This window comes from Gallus gallus, chromosome 2 (assembly GCF_016699485.2).
Source record: "Gallus gallus isolate bGalGal1 chromosome 2, bGalGal1.mat.broiler.GRCg7b, whole genome shotgun sequence".
In the NCBI taxonomy this organism is placed as follows: Eukaryota; Metazoa; Chordata; class Aves; order Galliformes; family Phasianidae; genus Gallus; species Gallus gallus.
In genome coordinates, this window is record NC_052533.1 from 85,218,640 (window position 1) to 85,245,771 (window position 27,132).

The 27,132-nt window shown below is 42.2% G+C and overlaps 2 protein-coding genes across 20 annotated transcripts in view; one reads left to right on the top strand and one right to left on the bottom strand.

Moving 5' to 3' along the window:
* Window positions 1-19,684, top strand: part of LOC420965 (poly(rC) binding protein 2) — a 489,700-nt gene extending 470,016 nt beyond the window's left edge. For 16 of the 19 annotated variants that reach the window (XM_040695566.2, XM_046929052.1, XM_046929066.1 and 13 more), the window contains 2 exons: window positions 2,150-2,319; window positions 7,765-10,125. In XM_040695566.2, coding sequence (XP_040551500.1) covers window positions 2,150-2,319; window positions 7,765-8,113 — 519 coding nt within the window. In that variant the 3' untranslated portion in view covers window positions 8,114-10,125. The other 3 variants (XM_025147773.3, XM_040695580.2, XM_040695582.2) reach the window with 2 other exon arrangements.
* On the bottom strand, window positions 15,249-26,831 carry ZNF830 (zinc finger protein 830). The gene is made up of 10 exons (XM_419050.8): window positions 26,682-26,831; window positions 26,452-26,551; window positions 26,017-26,137; window positions 24,929-24,968; window positions 23,382-23,602; window positions 22,179-22,269; window positions 21,565-21,628; window positions 18,499-18,579; window positions 17,071-17,147; window positions 15,249-15,926 (listed from the first exon to the last, which is right to left on the bottom strand). The coding sequence occupies exons 1-10, from the start codon at window positions 26,801-26,803 to the stop codon at window positions 15,743-15,745; spliced, it is 1,101 nt and encodes a 366-aa protein (XP_419050.2). The 5' UTR covers window positions 26,804-26,831; the 3' UTR covers window positions 15,249-15,742.
* Between the last annotated feature and the right edge of the window lie 301 nt (window positions 26,832-27,132).

Sequence of the window (27,132 nt, forward strand, 5' to 3'; positions counted from 1 at the left end):
TTCACACGTTTTTAGACCAAGCAAGTTCTTTCCAGCAAGTAACTTTGTCATATTTCTACCCTTCCACTTTGGACATACTGAGGGAATACGTGCAATCTACTTCTTTTGTTCGCAGTTAAGACATCACTATTACAGAGACAAGAAGCATACTCTGCCCTGCACATCATTTGACAAGCGTCAGAGGAATCTGAATATGTTTTGGTTTGCCTCGCTGGTGCTTAACAGAGCCTAAATGCTGATAGAAAGAGCGTTGGATGCAGCAGACAGGTTCTTGACCAGGCACGTCAGGCTCATCATCTCAAAGCCAAGTAAAGATAACGCCAAGTTTTTCCCTCTCCATGCTCCATTCTGCTCCCATAACAGCAAGCACTTCTAACCAAATTTGGGTAAATAATAGATGGGATATGGCATGCAGATGATTCACAGGAGCAAAATTACGGTCACCAGGTTTTAACAGATGAGTGGATCGGGTGCTGTCAGTGTTCCTGTCCAATGGTGCCCTGGCAAGACTTTCTCTGCTCTGCTCATACTGATGACCTACAGTGATAACCAAAAACCCCACCGACTGGTGCTTGCACTGCTACCTGCTCTTCACCTTAACTACCCGTGGACCGTGGAGACCAGTGAGAGGAAAGCATAGAAAACAGAGGTGTTCAGTAGAGGGATGTGTTCATAAGCAGTGTTCTCCTCCAAGATGTCTTGGCTGTTCTCTGGTTATGTTAATGGTGGAGCACGCACAAGGCTCTACATGGGCACCTGGCAGTAACATGCTAACACAGGTCCTTGGGATGAGGACAAAGAGTTAGATGAGACCCTCCAACTCCAACAGGATGGGAAATCCTCCGTGTGTACTCCTAAAGCCCATTTTTCCCTCTCACACTTGCTCTTGTGCTCCGTGTCTGTTTTGGCTGCCTTGCTAACTGCTTTGTCATTTTGTCACCGGGCATGAAGCAAATATTAAGGGGTTTTTTTTGTTGGTCTTTTGCTGAAGTGTCTGGACAATGTGAATCTGCTTCTGCCAAGATACTGCAGGTACTGCAGCGACAGAAAGGATAACCCATCAAAAGGAGTGGGAAGGAAAGACGATCATCACTGCTGCATCATGGCACTTCTTTCTGCCCAATGTGCAGCACCAGTGTCAGCAGTCCCATAAAGCCAAGTTTGCATTTTCTACAGGTTCTGGGCATTGCAGTGTTGTTAGCTTCCATGCTGCTTTAACAGAAAGGCCTCCTCCTTGTCTCTGAGGAAGCCAGAGCATCTCAGCTTCAGTGGCTGGCTCAGTGCCCACATACTCCTTGGGGATCCCTACGCTCAGTCTCACATATTACATTCCCTGTCCCTGACTGCACAGCACTGCTCATTTGTAGCAGTCAATACTTCTGCAAATTGCATCTCGAGCCCAAAAGCTTGTGACTCCACCAACCTTCAAAAAAAGCTATCAGTTGAAGATAACACCGACGTAATTTTATCCACCTCTCCCACCCCCAGAAAAAAAGACAGGGATCTGAGGAAACACAGGTTCAGTTTTATTTATGGAATATGAGTTCTGTTAAGGTTCTGTGAAGAAATACAGCTAAAAATTATATATATATATAATTTTGAGAATATATATATATATGTATATATATATATACACGCTAATCACTCTTTTCCTATACCTGCTTCTACCTGCAGGTGCTCGGCTGTAAATCCCACTGACTTTAATGGCACAGGACAGGCCCATGCATCCCCATGAGCTTTAGGACTGGGAGCGTGACTGGAGGCATGCAGGGCTGGGTGGGAACACAGCAAGGTCTGTCCGGCCCACAGCTGTGCTGGGCTGGCTGCTTTCAGTGTGGGCTCAGGCTGGGCTGTGCCTTGTATTCATCAGCACTGCAACATGCTGTCATTTTATGCCGCAGAAGGCAGCTAAATGGTCTGATGCTCTCTTGATACCTACCCATGTAGCAGCAAAAACTTGATTTAGAGACATGGGAACGTAGGACCAGTAGACCGTGCTAGTGACTCCTTCCAGACAGTATAGTGGAAGTCTTTTGGTTTGATACTGAGGAGTCTTTCATAAACTCTGTTTTTATCGATGCTACAAATTGCAGTGAAGTGGTTTTTGCCTCTGTCCGTGGCACTAATCTCAGTCTTTGTCCCACTCCAGCTAATAGGCTGCATTATTGGCAGACAAGGCAGTAAGATAAATGAAATCAGGCAGATGTCAGGAGCGCAGATCAAGATTGCTAATGCCACAGAAGGCTCTGCAGAACGACAAGTTACAATCACAGGATCCCCCGCAAACATCAGCTTAGCACAGTACCTCATTAATGCAAGGTAAGTTGACTTTGTAAGTGATAATGCTTCCTCAGGATTGCTCTGACTGCTCTCCTGCAAATCTCTGTCCTGGGTAGATCCAGAAAGTTGCTTTGCAGTGTCTGTTCTAAATAGTACCATTTGATTCCCAAAGAATTGTGAAGCCTGTAGTATTAGAAGTTGTCTTTACTGTTGGTTTATGTGGAAAGCAGCTTAATCTGGTGCAAGTCCACGTACATTTTGAATGATAAAAGATCAAAAAAAAATTGGAATATTCACAATTGCATCCACCTTAAAATACAGGTGGGTTGAAAATGGCACTTATAACTCCTTCAGAAGGAAATACTTTTCACAGACGTTTTACTGCCCTAAACGGCAAATAGAATGAAACAGATTGCAAACCAGATTTAATTTACTAGCTGGAAATTGCCACTCGGAGTTGATATTAAACTGACGTGGTTGCTAAAAAGGCACGGGATTTATTTTTTCAGAGACAGCACCACAAATTTGTAAAAAGCTTTCCCTAATGAGACAGAATGAGACTATCTGCTTTGCCACTTCTCAGCACCAGGATTAATGACAACATTGACAACGCTGCTGCTTAGCTAAGCCACTGAGACAGCTTAAGTCTCTGTCAAGTTTGATATGATTATTTAGAAATATATTAACATTGATGCCACTTTTATTTGCTATTACGCTGAGAAGAAAGTGAAGTGGATATGGTGCTGTCTGACAGAGCTAATTGTAAATTGCAGTTCAAGGCAACAAATGTAAGGAGTAGCTGTGTATTTTATCGCTCTGGGGTTTGGTTTTGATTTGGTGTTGTTTATTTCATTTCATTTTTAAAAAATACTGTGATACAAATTGAGTGCTGTGTTCAGTTATGTTTGCTGTTAAGGTAGTAGAAATTACGATGCCGTTTATATACAGAGCTGTGGTCACGGTAGGTCTCATAGGTTCCTCTATGGTCCAACCTCCTCTACACCTCAGTTCTGCACTGCAACAACTGCAGACATTGTAATGAGGGAACAGGATGTTTGTGCAGCTCTGTATTACAGCAAACAAAGCTATTACTTTTCATAGTTCAATTTGGAAAGAGTTTCCTAGAGAAAGACTTATTTAGGAGTGGCGTCATGAAGCCTGAGAGATAAGGTGTTTCCAGACGCCTAAACCAACCTACAGTTCTTTTGATTTATATTCTTTATAGCAAATATAAGTCACTTCCGTAAGCCCTGTAATCAAATAAAAATGTGTTCCCTCCTTTAACCCTTAAGGATATGTTCTTCTCTTGGTGTTCAGGGATTCCCCACACATCGAGACGAGAATAGACCCCTTCATTTTTAGTTGCACAAACACCATATGGCATGCACCTGGATCTCAGAAGATAACAATTTAAGATCTTCAAGACAGCTAAAGCATGCAAATAAAATAATGCACTTATTTATGGAGTTGCAGTGAGCTGCTCACCAGAGACAGAAACTCTAGTGAACAAACCTCTCTTTGACTCACTTTAGAAAAGCCTGTGAACTCTCACAATTCTGTTTAATTACTGTTTAACAAACCTTTTGATGGAATGAGATATATATGGGGTCTTTTAAGATACTTTTGCAAAGAAGAGAACTTCTCAGCAGTCATATACATGGATGCTCTATCTATATACCCTGTGAAACCAGAAAGTATTTTCTTCCTGTTGGCTTTCTAGAAAGTCATTTGTTACCATCATCTACAATAAACCATCATATATTATTATGTACCATATGATGTTGAAACTGTATTTAGATGAAGCGACTTCATTTGTAAATGAAGACTCTTAAAGTAATGTATAATAAATTAAGTTCTAAGGTGACATAGGACATTAAGGTGGCTTTTTCATTTAACAAGTTGCGTTGCTCCACATTTCTCTTCTCCCAAGAGAAATGTCTGCCCAGTGAGGTGCCACCGCAGCCACAGCGCTGGCCAGCAGTACAGTTACCAAGATATAGTTTGGGATGTCAATATATATATACATATATATATATAATATAAAATAATAAATAAAAGCCATATAAGCATTCAGGGTAAGATGGACTTTTCTTTTTACTCTTCCCCCCAAGATCTGACATTCTCGTAGATTTGGTTTCCAGGGCCAGTATTTCTGCATAGATAATGTCTCACAGCAGCATGGGATGTGAAAAACGTATCCAATGTATTCCTCTGTGTGTATCCTTAAGCTACTTTAAGCTACTCTCCAACCAAAGTTGCCATCTAAATAGCAATTTATCAGGTTGTTTTAGGAATATTATTGCAATCTGGTGTTGAATGTGTACATAAGATTAAGTACTCTAAATTACAGATATATAAGTGCATTGATACAATATCAAGACAGAGATTTAAATCTTTCTGAAGTACTGTTTTCGTTCTGTGTTGACTATCCAAGGGTTGAACTCTGTATTAGCAGAATTTGTCCCAGCTTGTTTGCAGTAGAAATGTCTTTTTTTCTTGTAAAATCTTCTGTCTCTTAACTGGTAACCGTTGTAGTAACTGGATTTTCATTATCCAATTACATCTTCTAGCTTTTATTAAGAATGAACCACAGCTTAGGTTTCCTATGTAATATTTGACTTTGGGGTGTAAGTGACCTGTAGCCAGCAGCACTTTCTTCTTGTTGAAGAGCAGTTTCCTGAAGATGTTTTTCACTTCCGTTTTGATGAAAGATTCATTCACAGAACAGAACCAACAGAGGCAATCTCGAGCTTTATTCCTTCCGTACGCTAGTCGGGCAATGCAAGACGTGGCCTTCAATGTATGTATTTGTAAGTGTAGCTCTTCAAAGTGGAAAATTGGCATAATGAAATTCTGTATCGAGTCTGCACATCAGCTTCCTTATTCGATTCTGTTGTATGTATAACCAATTTGGGAAACTGCCGCTGTCGTAAGACAGCTGACAGCCAACCTGATGTACTTTCACCTCACTCGTTACAACCAGAAATAAAGGTGAAGTAATGCCAATTAGTGCTTCTGTTGTACCTGTGCAAGTACACCAGGCAGGGAGTCTGGGTGGCTCAACACCAGTGCTAAGCCTGTGAGATCTGCTCTCCGTGTTGGTGCAGAACAGTGTGCTCAGCCTCAAATTCCATCCATACATCAGGAGAAATTCTGTATTTTTAAATACAAGGCAGGCAAATTCAGAAACACTGCGTATGGTGTTTTCTTTCTGCATGCCTCCCTCCCAAAATCAGACTAATTTACAAATGTAAAAAAAAAAACAAAGTGCATAAACAACTAAGGCATCGCCATGTAACTCCTACATGGAGTTGGACTGGATTCACCGTTTCAGTGATAAAAATAATCATTCTTGATATAAACCCCACTGTGCAAGTAGATTGCAAGCAGCACTTCTGCCTGTGCAAGGATGCTGTTCTCCCTGCAAAGAGTGATTCTGTTGTTGAGGTTAGGAGAAAAGGCGCTCATCCATGGGGCAGATAAATATCCCAGAACAGAGGGCAAGAAAACCAAAGTTTTACATCCCACAAGCAGGTCTGCATTTCACGCATTGCCTTCCTCCCTCCCAACCCATCAGATAAGACACTGTATTTTCCAGCTTCCCAGCAAAAGTACCTGATGAACTAGTACCACAAGAGCCCTTTTCTTTTGAGGGGAGGAGTGCAGTACTCAAACATTTCCCTCTCCTCCACTCTCCTTTCTCCAGCTCAGATCAGAGTTAGGTATCCTTTAACTTCACCTTTAGCAGCAGTGCTTTGGGAAGCTACAGTCCAACATCATTGCCCATTTAGTGATCGTTTATTGCTTTTGTGCTTACCATCACAATACAAGGGGTCATGCCTTCTGGTTGTTACTTTCTCTGGCCACGAGCAGACCAGGGGCTGTTCCTCACAATTGCACATAAATCTCAGATGAGGAAATGCAAGGTTCTCTCATGCCTTGCATAGGGCAACCATTCCTCTCTGCTACTTGGCTGAGGATCTAGACTACTGCTGCTGACCAATCTCTGGGCTGGGAAGCTTCCCCTAGACCCGATGAGACTTGATAATGCGTGGCAGGTCCCCTGCCAGGCAGCCCTCTCTGTGGTGGCTCACTCTGCTGCCACGTGTATAATGGGAGCCTGTCATGATTTGCTAACCCATAGTCCCATTTATGTCAGGCAGTAATACCTCCCAGGTGGTTACATGCAAAATGCATACCGAGATTAGCATTTCCAGATTGTTTGTTGACCCCAAAGCACAGTGCACAAACTGTTAACAGACACATATCAAAGTAAGGATTTAACTAGGTAAACATTTTGTCATGCAAAACAAACAAACAAACAAAAAAAAAACCAATGGGCCCTTGGAATTACTGTATTTCAATGTGTAAAAAAAAGCAGAGAAAAGCCTAAGCACACAGGCTTTCTGGCCTTCCAGTGAGTGGGCTTACTTATGGTAAAATGAATGCTGTTCGATACCTGCATGCTCCAAAGAGCCGTTCACTTCCTTGGAGTAAGAGGTTGGGTCACTCTGAATTGCCTTGTGCTCTCTGGGTCTGTGTGATAATGTTTATGTTATGTTGTATCGATGTAGTACTTTGTCTGTCAGCCGATGGGTGATGTTAACTGTAATCGTTGCGATGAGCTCAGAATGGATACCACTGCTGTGGAAGCCGGGGTGTTGTTCCAGTCTTCCTTTTTTTCTAATTATTCTATAATTTCTTATAATTAGATCGCATAAATATTTTGTTGTGATTTGAAAAAAAAAAAAAAAAGTCCAGGGGAAGTGCAATCCTAAGTGAACATGCTGTCTGATCAGGTTTGTTTTATATGAAAAATGCACACTGACCTCACAGGGAACTAAATGAGACTAACTTTGTGAAACAAAAACTTGACACCTTACATGGGAAGAGCAAACCACTGCTTAACAGCCCCTCATCCTAGCAAAATGACCAAGGGTACTATTTCTGCCACAAAATTGACCCATTGACAAAATTACCAAAACCCCGTGTCCCACTTTCAAAAATACCATAAGATTTTGGAAAGCGAAACTCACTACATCAGTGCTGGGAGTAAACGTCATAGTTCTTTTAAGTTTACTTTTAAGTTCTGTTTTTTCCATCTTTTTGCCATTACCTGCATTCCTTAGATTTCTTTTCTCATGTGTAAAATAAACTAGCCAAACCCTCAACCCTTTTTTTTCCTTTCGGAAAGAACTTACTTTAGAGTCGCAGTAACGTTTTCACCATCGAGTCACGAAAAACCCTTTTGTTATTTCTCTTCTTTAACACATAACATGTTCCTCCTTTGACCCTCATTTTCCCTTTTTTCTCTCTCTTCCCCTCTCCCTCCCACTCCTCCGTCCCCTCGCCCACCGATCTAACCCCCGCCCGTTCGTGGTCGCTCTCCCCCGTCCGTCCATCTGTCCATCCCTCCCTCCCCACCCCACCGCCCTGGCTGGACCCTCCCAACCTGTTTGTTCCTCTTCCTCTCTTCGTTTGCAGCTTAGAGATGGCTAAAGTCAGCACCCAGACCGCTTCCGTCACGACCCCTGTTGACCTCAACATGAACCTCTCTCAGTCTGCCACCCCTACCTCCACCCCCACCTCCATGGCCGTGCTGGCGGCCGCCTCCGCCGTTACCGTCAGTACCCCCCCTCCCCTACCAACTCTGCCAACCACCCACTATGCCGTTCCTGTCTCCAGTCTGCTTGGCATGAAAACTGTCCCACTCCTGGCACTAAATGCCGCGGCTGCCGCGGGGGCCACGGGGAATTTGTCCGCTTACACTGCCAAAATTCCTTCGACGAGCGGGGTTAAGAAATCTGACCGCCAGAAGTTTGCTCCATATTGAAGGGATGAGACACAATGCAAGCTCTGCCAGCTCTACCAAGAGTCTGTGGTAGATCCTAGTAATCAAGGAAACAATATGGCATCTTTTTATTTTCTGTTAAGTTGCTAGTGTGAATGTTGCCACCTCCAACCGTCTTCCACTTGCCATAACGACTAACACCCAGGCGCCCGGCAGCAACTAGTTCCAACAGCTGCGCGGGGCCGAGGCCCGGCCCTGAAGGCCCCATCATCCCCCTGCCCACAGGGGTGGCAGCCAGGCAGTACCAGAGGCAGGCGGGCAGCAAGCCACGCTTCTGGGGCTGAGAGAAACTCGTGAACCTTTGGAAGACAGTGAGGAAAAAAAAATAGGTTAGGGCCCTATGCTTGTCTTAGAAAGGGCACCCCGATTTTCTCTGGTTCGGGGAACCGTAATTTGGAGAAGTGAATTCAGGGAGGGAGAACAGACCCTTACTATGATCTTTTTTCTCTTTGACATGTGACTCTTCCAAATTATCAGTAATTGCTCCTGTAGCTGCTTGAGGTTGCAGGTACACACCAGCCCTCTGCCACCCCCTTCCTCCAGGCCCAAAGTGCGGTCCCACGCACCATCCAGCCCCCGCATACGCGCTGCAGAACTTGCTGAAACCAGCAGAATAAATCCCATGACCTTAAGGGCCGCACACACTGTGTTCAGACAGTTTTGTTCAATTTTTTTTCTGTAGGTTTCTGTAAAACATGAATTCCTATTTAGCTCACTGCTAATAAGGTCTTCAAATTGCATTGCAATTATCATGGAATCACGGAATGGTTTGGGTTGGAAGGGACCTCTAAGCTCATCCAGTTCCAACCCCCCTGCTACAGGCAGGGACCCCTCCCTCTAGACCAGGTTGCTCAAAGCCCCATCCAGCCTGGCCTTCGATGCTTCCAGGAAGGAGGCACTCACAACCTCACTGGGTAACCTGTTCCAGTGTCTCACCACCCTCGCAGTTAAGAATTTCTCTCTAATATCTAATTTAAATCTACCCGCTGCCAGTTTAAAGCCATTTCCCCTCGTCCTGTAGCCAGCGCATCTTAGAGCACATCAAATGACATTCAAAGGTTGCTGCCTAGACAGATAGCATCCCTTTCCAAGAATTACATCCAGATTATTTAATACAGAAGCCCAATTGCAGCCAAGCCGAAGAGAGCTGGGTGATGTAATGGCTGGTTGCTAGCTGTTGGAACTAGTTTTTAACTGCATTTTCTGTTTGTCCATCCACCTTCTTTTTAATTTCTGCTGCATAACTCAGTAATGCAATATTGTTTTCCTCACCACTTCCGAATCCAGAATCCCATTAGCCCGCCACGTTCATCCACTTTGCACTCCTTGGACACAAAGCTTTAACAATTGAACTGTATTCAGTGCATTTTAATATAAACTAAAAACACAGTGCAAATGCAATACTTTTTAAAACATGGTATTTCAAAGTGTGTTATGATTATTGTATAGGGCTAAGTACTATTTCAGCATTTTGTGTCATTTCTGTATTCTGTGGGCTTTTCTTCACCTTGGTACCTTTGCACTAAGTTGTGTCACTGTAACCGTTTGTAGAATTGCCACCGTTACAGTTTGCGCTGATCCAGATGGGCTTTTTGGTTGGTTGAGTTGTGTTGGGTTTTTGGTGGTTTGTTTTTTTGGTTGGCTTTTTTTTTTTTTCTTTCTTTCTTTTTTTCCTTTTGTTTGTACATAAGGAAGGAAAAAATTGGAAATAAGGCCAAGGTACCTCAGCTATTTCACAGCTCTAGAGAAACGCTGTACAACTGTTCTGGACTGCTGTAACTGTTCCAATAACTGACCTTTGAAAAACAAAACAAAACCAACACAACCTGTGTGAGAAAACTTGCCTGCATTGAAATGCTGTTCTATGCTGGTTGTACTCAAGTGTTATTTTTTTAATAGTGAGAAGATTTTTTTTTTTCTTTTTTTCTTTCTTTCTTTTTTTTCTTCCTCTTTTTTTGCATTTTTTTTTTCTTTTCCTCATTTTTATTCCTACATTTTAGGCTGTCTTCAGAAGTTACTGGCCTGGGGGCTCTGTAATGTATCTCATCCTGCCCTAGTGCATTAGCCACCAGACAGGACTTTTCCAAAGCCCCATGAGACAATGCTTTCTATGGACTAATCTACAGAGGAGTTTCTGCCATTTCTAACTTTCTTATTATTCTGAGACATCAAAAGAAAATACTTCTTTTACTCTTTAAGCAACTGTGCTTCCTAACTCTTGTGTTGCTCCAGTTTTAACACTGTTGTGGGTCATAACATAAAGTAAAGCAAAGCAGTTTTCGAGGATTAATTTCCATCGATGTTCATGCTTTGGCTAATCTGTATAAAAGCATGGGCTGTTAGTGTTCTAAAATCACTGTATTCAGATAGAGACTTGACAGTAAATTAAATGAGACGTTTTTATAAATAAATTTTTTTCCTGATTTAAAAAAGACGTGGTAGCTCTGTGCATACAACTGTTGTGTTGTTGAAACTTTGTTCTTTGTAACCAAGTTGCTAATTTGTCATTTGAGAAACACTATTTTATGGATTGTCAAACTAAGATCATAGACAAATTGCTTGTTTTCATTAACGATTAAAGGTTTCGTATCATCACGCTTCAGGTCCCAGTGCTCATTGGGAAAGAGTGTAACGACTGTGCAATACTGGCAATACTAGAAAGTGCACTGGCACTTTCGTCCTCAGGAATGACAATTCTGCGCATGATTAGATGGATCCAGACTGTGTCATTAGCACGGCAAGCAGTATTTCTGCAGATCCTTTGTGTTTTTAACAAAGCTGCTCCTGAAGTACTTTTCACACAGCACAGAAGAGACAGAATTTGGCCTCTTGCTACAAGAAGCCACTGCTTTGTCTCTCTCTCATGTGTTTTCCCATGCTTATTTTAAGCTCAGATATTCAGGAAGAGAAAAGAACAAAAGAACAAAATTGGGTACTGCACACGTCATTGTTGAGGCTTTCCATTTTTTCCTATTCCCAACAGCAGGGTGCAGTGACAGGGCTTCTCAGGAGCACCTTTCACCAGTCAGGAAAAGAGGCCAGCAGCTGGGAGGTGCATTACAATTTGTATCATTAAAAAGGAGGAATGGAGTAATGGCCCACAACCTCTCCCATCCTGACCTGAAATACCTCACGAGCCATTCACCTCCTTCTTTGGATCCACTGAAGCACTGTAGGAACAGCCTCTCTGTTCACACTTAAGTGAAAGACAGGCTGGCTCCAAGTTGTTGCTGCATTCTTGCCACCTCTTCTTTTTAGGGCCTTGGTAGGCCTTTCACATTTACTGCTTTATCCTGTGCAACCAAGTTTTTGGCAGTGTAAGCGAGCAGCATCCTTAGTGATATGAGCCTAATTCTGCAACATCGCCACTCTAAAATCTACACTTACGTCTTTGTACTTACCTTGGGGTTCCCTTCATGATCCTTGCTGAGTACCTGTGTAATATATTGCTCTTGTTTGCACTGAAAAATAGAGTACAAAGAGTTGCAATGGATCCGGGTCTCGATTCTGAGCCAGAAACTACGATGTATCCAAGATGTGCGTATAGACCTGGAAACCCATAGAAGTTAACAGCTTTTCCAGTAAGATGCAGGAAAAGTGCAGTCTACAGAGGAAGATTACAGAATGCTTCATTGCATCCCAGCAAGCAGGAAGCATGACCAGTGTTGAATTAGCTATTCCGAATTCTAGGCTGCTTTCAATGATAGGCTGTACCTGATAAAATTCTATGTATGTTATTACTTCTCAAAATACATAAGTTCTTACTCTTCAAGAGAGTGCTGAAGCTGCTTTTGCAGTGAGGACATTCATATCTTTCATTTCCTAAATAGCAAGTGCTGGCTAGTGTAAATGGAGAAGGAAAAAGGGGCAGGAGGAAAAGAACATTAATGCAGCTCAACACAAAGTAGGTCAGGACTTTGGTGTCCCGGTGAAGCTACTAGGCAAAGGGCAGCAGCAGCTCTGAATTGACTAGGACAGAAGGAGATTTAAACTAGTTCAGGGGCACGTGTGTGTGCTGGGGGGGGGATAAGCAGGAGTAAAATGAAGATGCAGATATAGGAAGGCAAAAGGAAATGTTTTGAGAGCATTTTGCCAAAAATAACACAGGCAGAAACATGTTAAGATCTAGGCTGAGTATTGATTTTAATTTAATGATTTTAGTTGGAAAAGATTTTTGAATGGCAAGAAAATGTTCCTGAATAGCTTTGACATGCATAACAGGACAACAAAACACGAGATATCCTATCCTAGATAGAAAACTAAACCATTCACGCCCAAAGGCAGATAAAACAACCACATGCAGCTGATACAAAAAGGTCACTCCCACTCAACTGTGAGCTACCAGCTGAAAAATAATACAACTCCCGCAGCTTTCGCATCATCCATTGCTTATCAGAATTCTGGCTAATGCCCCAAATGAAGTCAAGTCTTGTGCTTCTCTAGAAGAAAAAATTGTGAATACGTTGCCTGGAGTAGTCGAGCAAAAGAAAACAAAGGCAGGCATATTCAGCCACGTAACCTGTCCCACTGCTGACAGGCAGAGCACTTTCTATTGTCAGATAAAGCTGTGGGCCCCAAGGTGTGTATTTGTAGCAGTCGGGGCTCCTGGGAAGCCAGCAGCACAACCAGCAAGGCGGCCACAAATGCAAGTGCTAATTCTGTGTAAGCCACACAGCTTACACTTAGCTAAGTGCTAAAACCTCACTGGGCTGCATGAGCTGGGTGTTTCTGTGGAGGCACAGGAAACAGCCACACAACGTGCCCTGAACCTCCCACCTGAGCCAGGCAGCAACAGAAGCTGCCCTCGTGGGTGGTTGGTTGGTTTTTTTTTCCAGTTTTTGCCATAGCCTCAATCTCTGATGAATGTATTTCAGCACTACCTGCATACTTGGAACAGTTGTTGTCCCTTCTCAGCTGAACGTTGTGTTTGTCAGACAAGGAAGTCACATACTCGTTAACTAAATCATTTTATAATGGCAGAACTTCTATAAGGAAGACAACAACAGTTAGGCTAAAATGGATGACAGGAATTATTAAGTTCAAAGGACGAGAGAGGAGAGGGATTTGAATGCAGGTCTCTTGTATCCTCCCTAAGTATTGTAACCACCAATGAATAACCTATGACATTTTTGCCTCAGTATATTCTGGGGAGGAAAGACCCGGATTAGATGTCTACACATGGGAATAACTTGCATTTCTTTTCCCAGCAAAAAAAAAAAAAAGTCAGGGTAGTTCTAGGCAAAGTGATGAAGATTAAATGAAGATGAACTGCTTCACGTCGGGAAATTTGGCCCAAAGACACTTCTTAGGGATAGAAGAAGATAGTGCTTTTCTTGTCATTGGTTCCAGGAAGTAACACAATATTGATTGTATTGCAAAGTTTGTGCATCACTGCAGTATGCTGTCACTCTGCAGACAAGCACGTGTCTCAAGACAGTAACTGAAAGAGAACTCTCATGTTCATCTGATGTTATCTTACAAAAGGGAACTTCTGAAGCATTATATACTCACATTATTGTTTCTTGAGGCAGCTACAGTGAGATACCTACTGGCTGAATGTCTGATTTCCTACTGTATGACTTCTTTATTATAAGATAAAAAAGTACGTGCGGGGTTTGAAAATATTTGAGTAATCTAAATTTTCCGAAGAGCTGTTTTTAACTCAGTGCTTCTAAGATGATAGAATGCAGAGAATTTTAATTACAGTGGCTTGTAATAAGCAAAATTTGTCTCAGCTCAAACTGAGTTTGTTGACAAGAGGACTGACCAAATTCACACTGATGCTCTTTTAATGCAGTACTTCTGTTTCTGAAGCAAATTTTACAATTAGATGCTTCCGAGGCAGAATGAGTCACATTAACAAATGAGAGCACTGTTTTCAGTAGGTCTGTTGTTTTATGATCACTTCTGTGCTCTACTGTACCAAATACAGAAGTGGTTGTGGGAAAAGGGTTAAGCCACAACAGCAATTTATTTCCTGCGTGGGGGGAGAGAAGTTAGCAGGCAGGTTACTACCACCGGTGATTGCGTGCACTTGGCAGAGAACATTTACCTACTTATGATATAACTACCACAGGCTGAGCCTGTGGGTCCAAACAGCTCCTGCAGTCAGTGGTACTGGAAACTGCATTGCAAACATATGCACATTCATTTTACCCCTTGAAGTCATTTACCTGTTTCAAAACCACGGAGCCGGGGAACAGCTCTTCAATTTGGGCTACACCTTTCATTACTGGACAACTAAGTAAGCATTACAGATTATTCGGTTAATAAACATCTTTGAGGTTTGTTTTCTTAATTAAAACTTTACCAACTTGTTTTAAAATTATTGTATTTGAATTTAAAAAAAAGGGAGAAATTAAGCTGTTCCTTCCCAGCCTTACTGTTCAATGGAAATCACAGGCTCACAGCATGGCTGAGCTTGTCGGGGCCCGCCAGATCCATGTGGCCCAGCAGGGCCGCCCAGAGCAGGCCCACGTCCAGGCAGCTGTTGAAGATCTCCAAGGAGACTCCAAAGCCTCCGGGCAGCCCGTGCTCCGTCCCCTAATTAAACCCTACTCATTTTTCCTATTTTTTCCAGCTGCCCTCAGCAAATTTGACATACTGTAGTATTTTCAAGTCAAAAATGTGCTTAATTTAAAAGCTAAAAGGAGAGAAAAAAAAAACTAAAACCAACCAAATGCAAGAGACACTCACCAAAGTTCAAGGTAGTTGTTTTTCCTCCATATCGCAGCTTTGTCACATCTTTTGGGTCTCAACTTTCACTTCATCTGTGTTTATCAGAACATAAATCAATTTTAGATGCTCTCCTTCATTATCTTAGTAAAACTTCCAGTATTTACAGCTAAATAAGGGATCTTACCTTAGCAGTTTCCAGTGCAGTATCTTCCTCTCTGGTATTTTGTTACACTTTCAATGTTTGGTTATGCAAACAGTTGCATTGTGTTCCCATCCCTCTGGTTCAAAGCATGTGAGATGTGCCATACTACGGCCACGTTAAGCAAAAGATGCTATAATGAAAAGTCTTCAGTACTATCACAGTACACACTGTGGAAAAGCTGTAGAGTTCATCATTTCTGAGTTTGGCACTTCCACAGACAGAAACAATTGTAAAAGATCCTGAGAAAACAAACATTTTATTGAAGGGGGTGGGGCCAGGGAGAGAAGAGAGCTTCTCAGCTTTTCAGATAACAAATGCCTAAGATTTTTTCCCTACCTACTCCACGTGGGAAATCTCTATAAACCATCACTTTTGCTAGTCCAGTAGTTATATACACAATAGCCCAAGGCTCCATATATCTAATGTTAGCAGAAGCTAGAGATTCTTCACTTGCTTACTAATCCCATTAAAATACCTCTGGTAGGAAATCAGTTTTATTAATAAGAAAAGTACACTGAATATCATAAAACATTTGCAATATACAGTTTTTACAGTAATACACCATTGTAGATCTACAAAGGTTGGAGCTCCTTTCTTTGTTCTTGTTTTTTTTTTGTATTACACAGTTGGCTCTGTACCATCTCTCAAACCTCTTTAAATAAATATTCAACAAAAACATCTCACTTCTAATCATGGAAATAACTGTGATGATCAGCCACGTTGCAGAAATGCTACAACAAAGCCCCTTTCACCCGCCAGTCTTGAGACAGCAAATCCTGCAGTTCTTCTTCATCTTCGCTACCAATAGCCTCATCCTCTTTCTCTTGTGTTGCTTTTAATCTCATGGCTTCCTTACATTTCTCCTTCATCAAATCCTGGCGGTTGCGCAGAAGCTCAACGCGACGGTAGCATTCACTGTTGACAAGTAAACCATTTATTAATATCTGTGGTCTTTTTGCCTTTTTTTTTTTTTTTTTCTTTTTTTTTTTTTTTTTTGGTAAACTGTGATGGATCTGCTTCTCCAACTTTGAATATAGAAAAGCTTAGCAGCTTCCCACCCAACTCTTCACTGGAGACACGCAGATTCCAGCTGGACGAGCCCATGTGCAACACGCCGTAGGGAACCTGCTTTAACAAGGGGTTGGTCTAGATCATCTCTAGGGGTCCCTTCCAATCTCAACCATTCTGTGTGCATGGCAACTAAAAATGCTACTCCATCTCCTCCATATTAATCAAATAGAAACAGACCAAAGGAGGGGAGAGGTGTGGTAAATTCTGTAGCAACGAGAGGTAATCCAAATGTGGAACAATTTCAATATGACCACAAATTGGTTTAAGAGTAACACAGAACCTCAGTCTTATTGCACACATCACATGGCCATTCATTTTGGTATTTTAGTGATCTCTGAAGACAAAAAGGCATCACAAGCATTCAGGTACTTTATCTGCTTACTGAGGACTATACTAGAAATTCATTAAGTAGATGAAGTTACTGAGTTTCAGTTTTCCATTTACTTAGAAGTTTTTATCCTCAAAATATATTTTTATAACAATAATTCTGGCCATTTTAATAAGATACTTTGTTGAAAAACAAAGCCTGACTGAAATCAATCTTTGTTTTTTTTTTCATTCTTGTTTGCTTGGAAGAGTCAACAAGGAGAGATTATTGTCCGAATCCTTCTTCCCCTCGTATATCCACAAAATGATAACTTACAGGCAGCCAGAGCTCAGTATTTTCCTCAGCCTTCACATATGAGTGCCATATTGATTTGATTTTGAATTCAAATTTAATTTGAAACAGTTAAAGGCAGTAAGAATGCAAACAGCCTTGAAGAATTTCAGGAAAAAATTATTGTGGTAACAAACGTGAAATTCCTTTGCACCAAAATTGATGTTTTTATCAGGTATTCTGAGACCAGAGGGAGTCTTTCTTTCTCCTTGAAATATTAAGGCAATTAACAAAAGAAGATTAAAAGTTAAAAATGTCCTGGAACTCTAGTCAAATAGGGATCCATTACTGCTGAAGAACAAAGTCTGATAGAAAAGCTGATTTACTTACATCTGTTCATCAATTTCACCAATCTGACGATCCAGTCGTCCCTCTTCGTCATCTTCTGCCACTATTGCTTCTGAAATCTAAACAAGTAGAGCTCTAAGAAAATTCACCCTGAACTCCACTGTTGTTCCTTTTTGGCATCTGTGTCTTCCCTTCCTTCCCTCTACCCAAATCAAGTGCCTCCTAACTGTCAACCTGCTATCCGTAAACACCTTCACGAAAGACTGCTGGCAAATACAGGAGGAGACTGATCTGGTTTAATTACAAATTGAAGTGTTTATTCTTAAAACTGAAATTCAGAAGTAGTTTGGTTGCTTTGGGGTTAACCTTTTGAATTTCTCCATACTCTATTTGAAACAGCAACAACAAACCACGTGCGTTCAAAATCTAAAGCTGGAATTGGAGCTATATCCCAGTATTTGAGACTTAGTTACACGAGCTTATTGAAAGTATTGGTTAAGTTTTCCCTCTGGATCCCAAAGTATTTCTAACATGTTATTTTTTTCAGCATATACTTTCTCAAATCTGAATGTCTGGGAGATGCTATGCAGTCAATGGTCCACGCATAACTGCGAAGATTCCTTCTAAGATGAAGAATCATACGAATGGCTAATGCTAGTAAAATGTACCCACTACTGCTTTTGTATGAATATTTCCTCTGTTTATAGTGCTGAGCGCTTTAAAATGAGCAATGACAATTTTTCTGCACCACTTTCTTAGCTGTTGACGTAGGAGTGATTATTTACAATAAAAAGTTTAAGAACTGGCAAATATCCCGGGGAAAGGGTGAGAAAGTGGCATATCCTTAGCAACAGTTACATGCGGTGTGAAAGCAGAGAAAAATCTGCTCACGAAGACTTACCATTCAATGCTAAACAGTAAAACATGGAAGTCAAGAAAAACTGCGGTCGACTTCCATCTCACACACACAGCTTTTCTGTCCCCTTCCCAAGTTTTGTGATTCCTCTGCGGTACACTTAAGTTAACCACAGAACCCACATTACTCACACCTTAGGGATCCTTTCCCAAAAAGACAAAGGAGTGGTGGCATTTTTTTGTTTGGTTTTTTTGCTTTTTTGTTTTTCCTTTGAGGTTAAAATAACCATCTCATCTAAAGAAGAGCCCATCGTTATGTCTTGTTTGGATACAGAACACTGATCTGAAATATATTACATCTTATTTAAATGCAGTTTAATAAATGCAACTAAATATATGATTGACTGGTTCATCACCAGAATGTTTTTCAACTTAATTTTTTCCTTGAGTGGAAGAACCATTTGCTCATTTATAAAGTGCATTTAACCATACGCTGCATTGCAGACAAACAGCTGACAAATGCATGTCAGTCATTTCACGGAGCTGCATGAAAACTGTTTTTCTCCTTACTGTGTATAGAATTTAGAATCAATAAAAATAGACTCCATTACTTACCGTGTTGACCTGTCGCATTGCCTTTTGAAATTCATCCCATTCCTTGTCCATCTGATCCTTTGGAGCATCAACTTTTCGCACCTAAAGAACACGAGAACACAGGTTTAGCGATGATTACTGCCTAGCGAGACACTGGAACACTATATCTGGAAAAGCAGCACAGATTGGGCTGTGCTCTCAGACAAACGGGTCAGAAAATATCTACATCAGTGAAATGGAATAACTGATATGGCAGCGCCACAGTTGTTTTGGAGGAAAAAATCTGACCCTATTCTTGATTTAAACAAGAAACTTGACTACAGTATTGTAGAATAACTGACTAAGAATGGATGGTGTGAGATATCTGGACTAACAAGAACGACTAATCCCATTGATTTAATGAGCTGTAATTTTACTATGTAATTTTACTATATAATTGATAACCTATGAATTCTTCTCCTGTTCAGTCATACATTGGAGCTATCACACAACTCAGAAAGTAGTAAACTAATTGCTTTCAGCATAACACAAAATGTTAAGTCATTAGTGTTAGGACAGTCTGACCACATTGCAAATCTCACCTGAGTTTATTGGCTAACAGAAGAAATAGATAGCTGCATAGCACTTTTATTCAAAGATTCTGTAAAGCTTTTTGTTCCATGGTAGACAGCATGGGACCGCTAAAGTAGGTGCAAGAACTGCTTTAAGATTTATACAGAAGGTAATCAAAATCAGACTGTGCTTTTAAGTAGATTTGATAATCTACCTGCATAACCAAAACAGCTCAAGGTTAGAAGCTGCGGCATGCATTGCCTGTCAGAAGAGAGATTACGCCTGGCTCTGGACAGGATGGAAATCATATAGCTGGGAGAACTACGCAGTTTGTACAGAAACATGACATCTTTCTACATTAGCTTTTCTTTTCTTCATTCCTCTTTTTGGTAACACAACAATCATCATCTCAGTAAAGAGGATGGTTTGCTACGTTTGGTTCTGAGCGATTATACAAAATCCAGTAGCATGAATTAAGTTTATAGAATATATTAAAAGCTTCCAGGCAAACTACATATTGGGAAGTCATCATTTCCTTTTTCTGTTTTGTGATTATTTTTATCATGTGTGTATGTACTGTGTTATAATGCATTGTGGTTGTCCTTTGTAATTCATAATTATTTGTATTTCTTACAATAAATTTAAGCGCTAAAGACATTATTTGTCAAACTCAGAATTTATATGGTTTCTAAGTTCCTGATGGAAAGAACCAGCACATCCCATGGCCACAATCTCCTCTCCAAAAAGCCTATGTTCAGTGCAGAAGTAATTATTTTGTAGATGACTTCAGCACACAATCGCTGCAGTCACCCCAACGTGATGTCTCAGACACTGTCCTTCCCCTTCACGTTGGCTAAACTTAGAAAGGGCTGACAAAGAAGAACAGCTGTAAATCAATTTCAAGAAAGCCCGATGGGACATGCATCCACTCGTACGTGTTATCAGTTAAGGAAATGACTAAGGAAAAGCTCATTAACCACTATCACTACATCCTCCCAGATATAAGCATACCCTCCTCTGCCTGATAGACTTTGTTTGGATACCACTTTGTACAAGCTTCCCACGCCATGGTGCAACTTCTTATTTGAAAAACGTAACACCCCAGTCGTATTAGAGAAACAAAACCACAAATCTTTTTCAGCTCTTTATCTCCGTAATCGAAAAGTCATTATTCAAACGTATTTACTTCTACCACAGAGCTGTCTGCGTGCATGAGTGGTGCTAAAAGCAACCTGCCGCAGCAAAGAGACACCTAAGCTTGTGATTCTGACAGTGGGACTAAATGGACATAGAGAAGCGTTATTCTCTGAATCATATTCCAACTTAGATAAACCAACAGATAAACCACGGTGTGAACAAGAGAAATACACTGAAGGCAAATAAATAAAATTTTGTGTCAACAATACTGCTACTGTAGTAGAATAGAAAGAACAGAAAAGCCATGGAATCTGTGTTAAGCAACACAAAACAACATCACCACCAGAAAAAGAAAAGCTTTATATTTCCAATAGCAGTGCGTATTATCGTTATTGGTCAGGACTGTGCAAGCTGAGGGAAGCCTGAATGAATGTGACCAAATTCCAAGGTTTTAAATCACAGAATGGCCTGGGTTGGAAGGGACCTCAAGGATCATGAATCTCCAACCACCCTGCCAGGCAGGGCCACCAACCTCCCCATTAACTAGACCAGGCTGCCCAGGGCCCCATCCAACCTGGCCTTGAACACCTCCAGGGATGGGGCATCCACAACCTCTCTGGGCAGCCCGTTCCAGCACCTCACCACTCTCCTGGTAAAGAACTTCCCCCTAACATCCAACCTAAATCTTCCCTCTTTCAACTTAAAACCATTCCCCCTTTGTCCTGCTGTTATCTACCCTTTCAAAGAGTTTACTTCCTTTTTGTTTATAGGCTCCCTTCAGGTACTGAAAGGCTGCAATGAGGTCACCCCGCAGCCTATGGCAATCTTTCCTGAGCATGAAAAAACCCACAGCAATAAAGGATGAGAGCTGAAAACCACATTCACTGCTGTAGTCTGCCAGTACCAGAGATTACACTGCTTGCCATAATCTCACTGTTCCCATTCCAATGGGCTGAATAATATCATCGCGTAGTGACTCCTGTGCTTTTCAATAGGGTCTCTCAGAGGAGAAGATACATATACACATCAGGAGAAGATGTATATACATTCTCAATTCAGAAGCAGAATGGGGGTACAAAAATGAGGTGAAATGCTTTTCCTGGGATGGCTCAAAGAAATAACAGGTGGATCGCCCGGACCTCAATTCAACACTTAAACAAACTATTTGCTCCACACTGCCGTTCCACAAAGGAACTGCAATTGAAAATACATTCTGAAAGATATTTTAAAACCCTCTACGCATCTTTTCATGCCTTTTAATTAATACAGAATGAAACTGCTTAGCGATTTTCTTATATTCTGATACAACTAATTACTGCCAAAGCATTCTCAGCACCGAAAAAATTACTACAACCCACAGAAATAAATCCAGCAGCAGAAAAAGGTCTGCTTACTTACTTTTGCATCCACTTCAGGATCATCAAAGAACCCTTCTGGCAAAGCCTCAGCAGTGTTCTCTTTCCTGAAATGTTTGATTATGGTTACTCCAAGTTAGTGCTTTATAATCATCTCTTTTGTTGCAGAGTTATAAGACAGTCAAGAATAAAATCCACAATTCTTACAGAAGGACCTAGAAATGAAGGAAGTTTTTTATGCCTAAGTTTTGCCTACAGGATTTGTTTCTTTGCTTTGGTCTTCACTCACCCGCAGGGAACTGCAGAGACAGGTTTGAACCTCACTGCCAAAACAGGAGCTGTAGCTTAGGATTCCCGAACTATTTGAGAAGTACATATCCAGACATTTTAAGTGTCTACTTTTTAAAGGCCAAACCAACGTCTGAAACAGTGCAGAAGTGAGCATCATCTATTAAAACTTGCAAACAGAGATGTCTAACAGACACTATATGACACTGCCCTAGTGTGCAACACACTTTCCTACGACATAAATACAAACTATTCCAAATACAATTTAACAATATGACAAATTATAGAATGATTGCAATCCGTATTTCCTGGGAGGGTAATGTTCATTAACAGCTGCCAAATTTTACAGTACTTCACTTGACTGCTTACCGTTCTACCGTCTTCTCTTGTGTCTCTGGTTTCTGTATGGATCCCGAATGTGAAACTACAGGAGCAGCTGTAGTTTTGCTGTCAAAGAAGTCTAAAAGAAAGGATAGAAGCCTATGAGCAGAAAGAACAACTGCTTGAACTTCTATACAAATCTCTGAGTAGACAGGAATTTAGATTAATACCTTACTGAATCAAGGGAAGAAAAGTTACATGTTATTCTACTTGACAGCCTCAAGCAACTACAAGAAGTGATAAACGTGCTGAGAGAACACTGTACAGTTTCAAACCAAACAAAAAATATCACTCCTTTCCCTCCCCCCAGTAGCATACCTCAATCAGCTAACAGCAACAGTCAGAAAATTAAACAAGAACCTTTCCATCATGGATAGAATCAATAGCAGTCAGCATCAGGCAAACAGCAACACTGTGAAGTTCAACAATGATACTGGGTGCTGCAGCTGGGATGCAGTAATGCCTGACACAGGCACAGACTGGGAATGAGTGGCTGCAGAGCAGCTCAGCAGGAGGGAACCCGTGGGTGCTGATACCTGTAGGCTCAGCACGAACCAGCAGTGTGTCCTGGCAGCCAAGGGGGAAACCACATTATGAGGTGCATGAAACGCAGCACAGCCAACCAAAGAGGTGATTCTCCCACTGTATTTAGCATTGCTGCAGCTTCACCTCGAACACTGTGTGCAGGTTTCACAATATAAAAAGGACATTACAATATGAAAACACCCGCAGGAGAACAACAAAGCTGCTAACAGGGCTGGAGAACATGTCCTGTGAGGAGAGGTTGAGGAGACTTGAGCTGTCCAGTCTGGAATGGAGACTGAGAACAACCTCATCACTCCTTGCAGCACCCTGACAGGAAGCAGGATGAAGTGCCAGGCTCTGACCTGCCCACAGATGGCAGGATGGGAATGGAACAAAGTTGCCACGGCAGGGTCAGGCTGGGCATTAGGAATAACATCTTTACCATGAGGACATTGAAACACTGGAGCACACTTCCTAGAATGGTGGCTGACGCCCCATGCTTGTCAGTGCTCAAAAGGTATTTGGAATATACTTCAACTTTTGGTTAGCCCTGAAGCAGACAGGTAATTGGATTCAATAATCTTTGCAGATCTTTCCCAAACCAACTACTCTACTCTACTCTTACGACACAGCTTCTCCTTACTGCACCACTTCATTCACCATTACCTGTAGGTAGACAATTAGGTATTACTTCTCGAGTTGGTGGTGGAATTTCAGTTTTGTGCATAACGGAAGATGTGTTCGGTTGATCTTGTTCCTCTTCTTCTTCTTCTTCTTCTTCATCGTCATCATCATAATTTCCTGACAACAAACTGGGACCAGGACCTTTCAAAAACTGCTTGTTTGCATTGTTTTGCTCTGATTCATCAAAAAAATCTGCTGGTAGCCTAGTAGAGAATAAACAGTGCAACAAAAATCAGTTTGACTCCAGCATCCCAATTCTGTTCAGTCTAAAAGACCAAGTTGTTCACACATCCTGTATAATATGCTAAACCATGCAGTTACAGATGTAACCACTGTCTGAAGGTAACACAACTGTTGCTCTCTTCTGAAGTTCCCCAGGAATGCTGAGGTTAGTGCTGAAAGACGTTTCCATTGCGTTTTTGTATTAGAACACTCAACGTAAGAAACATTAATAAAAGTATCCTACAACAAAGTGAGCTTAGAGGAATGACAGCTTCAGTAATTCTACTTGTAGACTTAAACTTATCTGAATCTGTATATCTGCTACTGAATACAAAATTCGTAGCTCAGCAGTCATACAAATGCCACTTAAACCTTGATATCCTTCACGTCTAACACAACTGCTCAGTTTGGATTCCCACTGAAGCTCAGGAGTGCGGTTTAGAAGATCTGTGCAATGCATTGCTCAGCAATGAGAAAAGCCAAGTTTGCTTAGGACAGCTGCAGGTCTCCAGTCAAATATTTATCTTGGTTGCATTCATACTGACCAATCTTCAGTAATCAACAAAGCACTCAAGTGCCAATTTTACACACACACTCGCACGTAAAATTCCAGCAAGGTAAGCGTATTGGAGGGTCAAGATAGATAACACCACCTAATATCTACACTAAATAACAGTTTACCCTGAGAAAATTTTACAGATCTCATGTGGCATTTACCCATCTCGCACTGACGTCCAAACACCATTAGAAATCCTACTTGGGAGTAAGACACAAATTCAATCCCTTGAATTCAAATACACTTGTTCCTTTGTAAGAGTTCAACTGCAAGATAAGTGTTTACATGAATTTTAAGTAAAATTATGTCCTAATGAAGATGTGTTGATGACATTTATTAATGTTTTTGACACTAAATATTATTTGAAGATATACTAAAAGATTCGCCTTCATTTCTATCATCTCTTCAGCAGTACAGTAACATTAAAGATTGGAGTGCATACTGCAGTATAATTGTTTTCATTACTGTAGACAGTGCAATAACAACACACATTAATCCTTACAAGTCTGACAGTGAGAGCAAAGAGACTTCTGTTTTGTCACAGACACTATTGTTAATACCGTGGTTTTCTCATCTGCACAGAAGATGTTGCCTTCTTTGGGAATACAGACTTGCATTAGAAACTGAGCAGAAGCAGGAATTTGCTCATTCAATCATTACCTTTGGCTAGGAGAAATGGGGAAGAACAGGATGAGAAGGTAAAAAACAACTACAGGTACAAACAAAACAACATGTGGTATAGTCGTCTTACCCAGATGAAGATGTGGATGTATGTGGCTTGTCATCTGTACCTGTAGAACAGCCAAGAGCCATTTCTTAGAACCCATGCTTTTAAAACAAACCTATCTTGCTAACTACAACAGCAAATTCAGGAAGTTAGAGATCATTATAATCACTTATCAAGACTTGCAAATTAAATGCCCTTTATTGCTATCAGGTATGATGAACACTGCAGAGAGTTCCAACCCTACACATAGAATCACAGAATTGCCCAGGCTGGAAAAGACCTTCACAATCTTTGAGTCCAACCACAACCTAACCATGCTACCGTAACTCTAACAACCCTCTGCTAAATCATGTCCCTGAGCACCACATCCAAATAGTTTTTAAACACATCCAGGGATGGTGACTCAACCACCTCCTTGGGTAGCCTATGCCAGTGCTTAACAACCCTTTCTGTAAAGAAGTGTTTCCTAATGTCCAACCCAAACTTCCCCTGGCACAGCTTGAGGCCACTTCCCCTCACCCTGTCACCTGTCAGCAGTGAGAAGAGACCAACCCCACTCTCACTGTAAGCACCTTTCAGATATTGGAAGAGAGCAATAAGGTCTCCCATCAGCCTCCTTTTCCCCAGACTTAACAGCCCCAGTTCCTTCAGTCCCTCCTCATAGGGCACATTCTCCAAGTCCTTCAAAAGCCTTATTGCCCTTCTTTGGACCTGCTCCAGCACCTCAGTGTCCTTTCTGTACTGAGGTGCCCAACACTGAAACACACGTAAGGTTTTACCTTAAGTTGGTAGTGATTACTTAGGCTCTTGCACTCACTTAAGCACAGTGTAATAGCTTGCGTTATAGCACTTAATGTAACACAGAATAGTAAAAACACTCCATGAATACGAACCACAATGAGTATTTTAACTCAACAGTGCAGAGAAAAGGAGATAAACTACCAAGCAGATCAGTGAACTCATAGAGCAGACTTTTTCCCCTTCCAGCAGCAACAAGCTGACATTAACTCAACACTCACCCGTTCACACAGCAGAGCAAAAGAAAACCAAGCACTGAAGATGAAAAACAGCCAGATTCTGGAAGTACTTGAAAAAATATCTTCCCTCTTTACCTTTTGATCTCTTTAACTGTGCACTTTCTGCATCGGCAGTTTTTCTCTTCACAGCATGAGATGATGCACCAGCAGCCGAACCACTCGCTGCCTGCTTTGCGCCCTTTAATTCTGCAACTCTCTGCAAAGAAACACAATGTTTAAGAGGCTCTCCTACCAGGAACGTTCAGCTATCAGCTTAAAACGCAGTCATTTCACAACGCAATGTTTGTGGTGACCTGTTACACGATGTGATGCAGGACCAGAGCAACACAGAACCTCACAGCCCGCCCAGCTCCAACCCCCGCCGTGGGCAGGGCTGCCACCCAGCCCAGGGCCCGACCCAACGCGGCCTTCAGCGCCCCCAAGGATGTGACGGCCGCAGCCCCCCGGGCAGCCCATCCCACCGCCTCGCCGCTCCCCCACAGGCGATGGGGGCCGCTGACGCCCGCTCACCTCGCGGTGCTGCTTTCCTAGGACGTGAGTCTGCCACAGCAGCTCGCTCTTCACGGGCGCGCTGCACAACGTGCAGCTCAGGTGGCCCAGGCTGTTGTACGTGACGACGCCGTTAAGGAAAGAAGCGGGGCTCTGCGTGAACCTCCCCCCGCCCTCAGCGCTACCTCCCTTCCTCCCCCTCAGCAAGAATCGAGGCTTAGGGCCTTCCCCGCCCGGCCTGCCGAGGATATTTGGCGAAAGGCGATTCGATCCGCTTCTTGTCCGCGTTCTGCCGCTTCTTCTCCCGCATGAGACGCCGCAGCTCCTCCTGCCGCACCTGCTTCCGCCCCGCGCCCACCCCGGCCGCCGCCATCTTGTCCCGGCGAGCAGAGCGAGGCTGCGGCTCCCCCCCTTGAGGGCGGGGCTAAGGGCAATGGCCGCCCCCAGTCTGGGGCGGGGGGAAGCGACGGGGACGGCCGCTACGGCCCCGCCCCGAAGGGGAGGATGGGAGAAGGGGCGCATCGTGAGGCATTGCGCTCCGATTCGCGAGTGGCCGCTGAAGTCAATGCAGAGCCCGAACGTAGCAGCAAGCACGGCTCCAGGTTCACAGTAACAGTAGTCACGAGAGCTGCTCACTGAGAACTTCACCAAACCAGCGTAATTTCTGCTGTTCTGAGAGAATAAGCCACAGAGTGGCTCAGG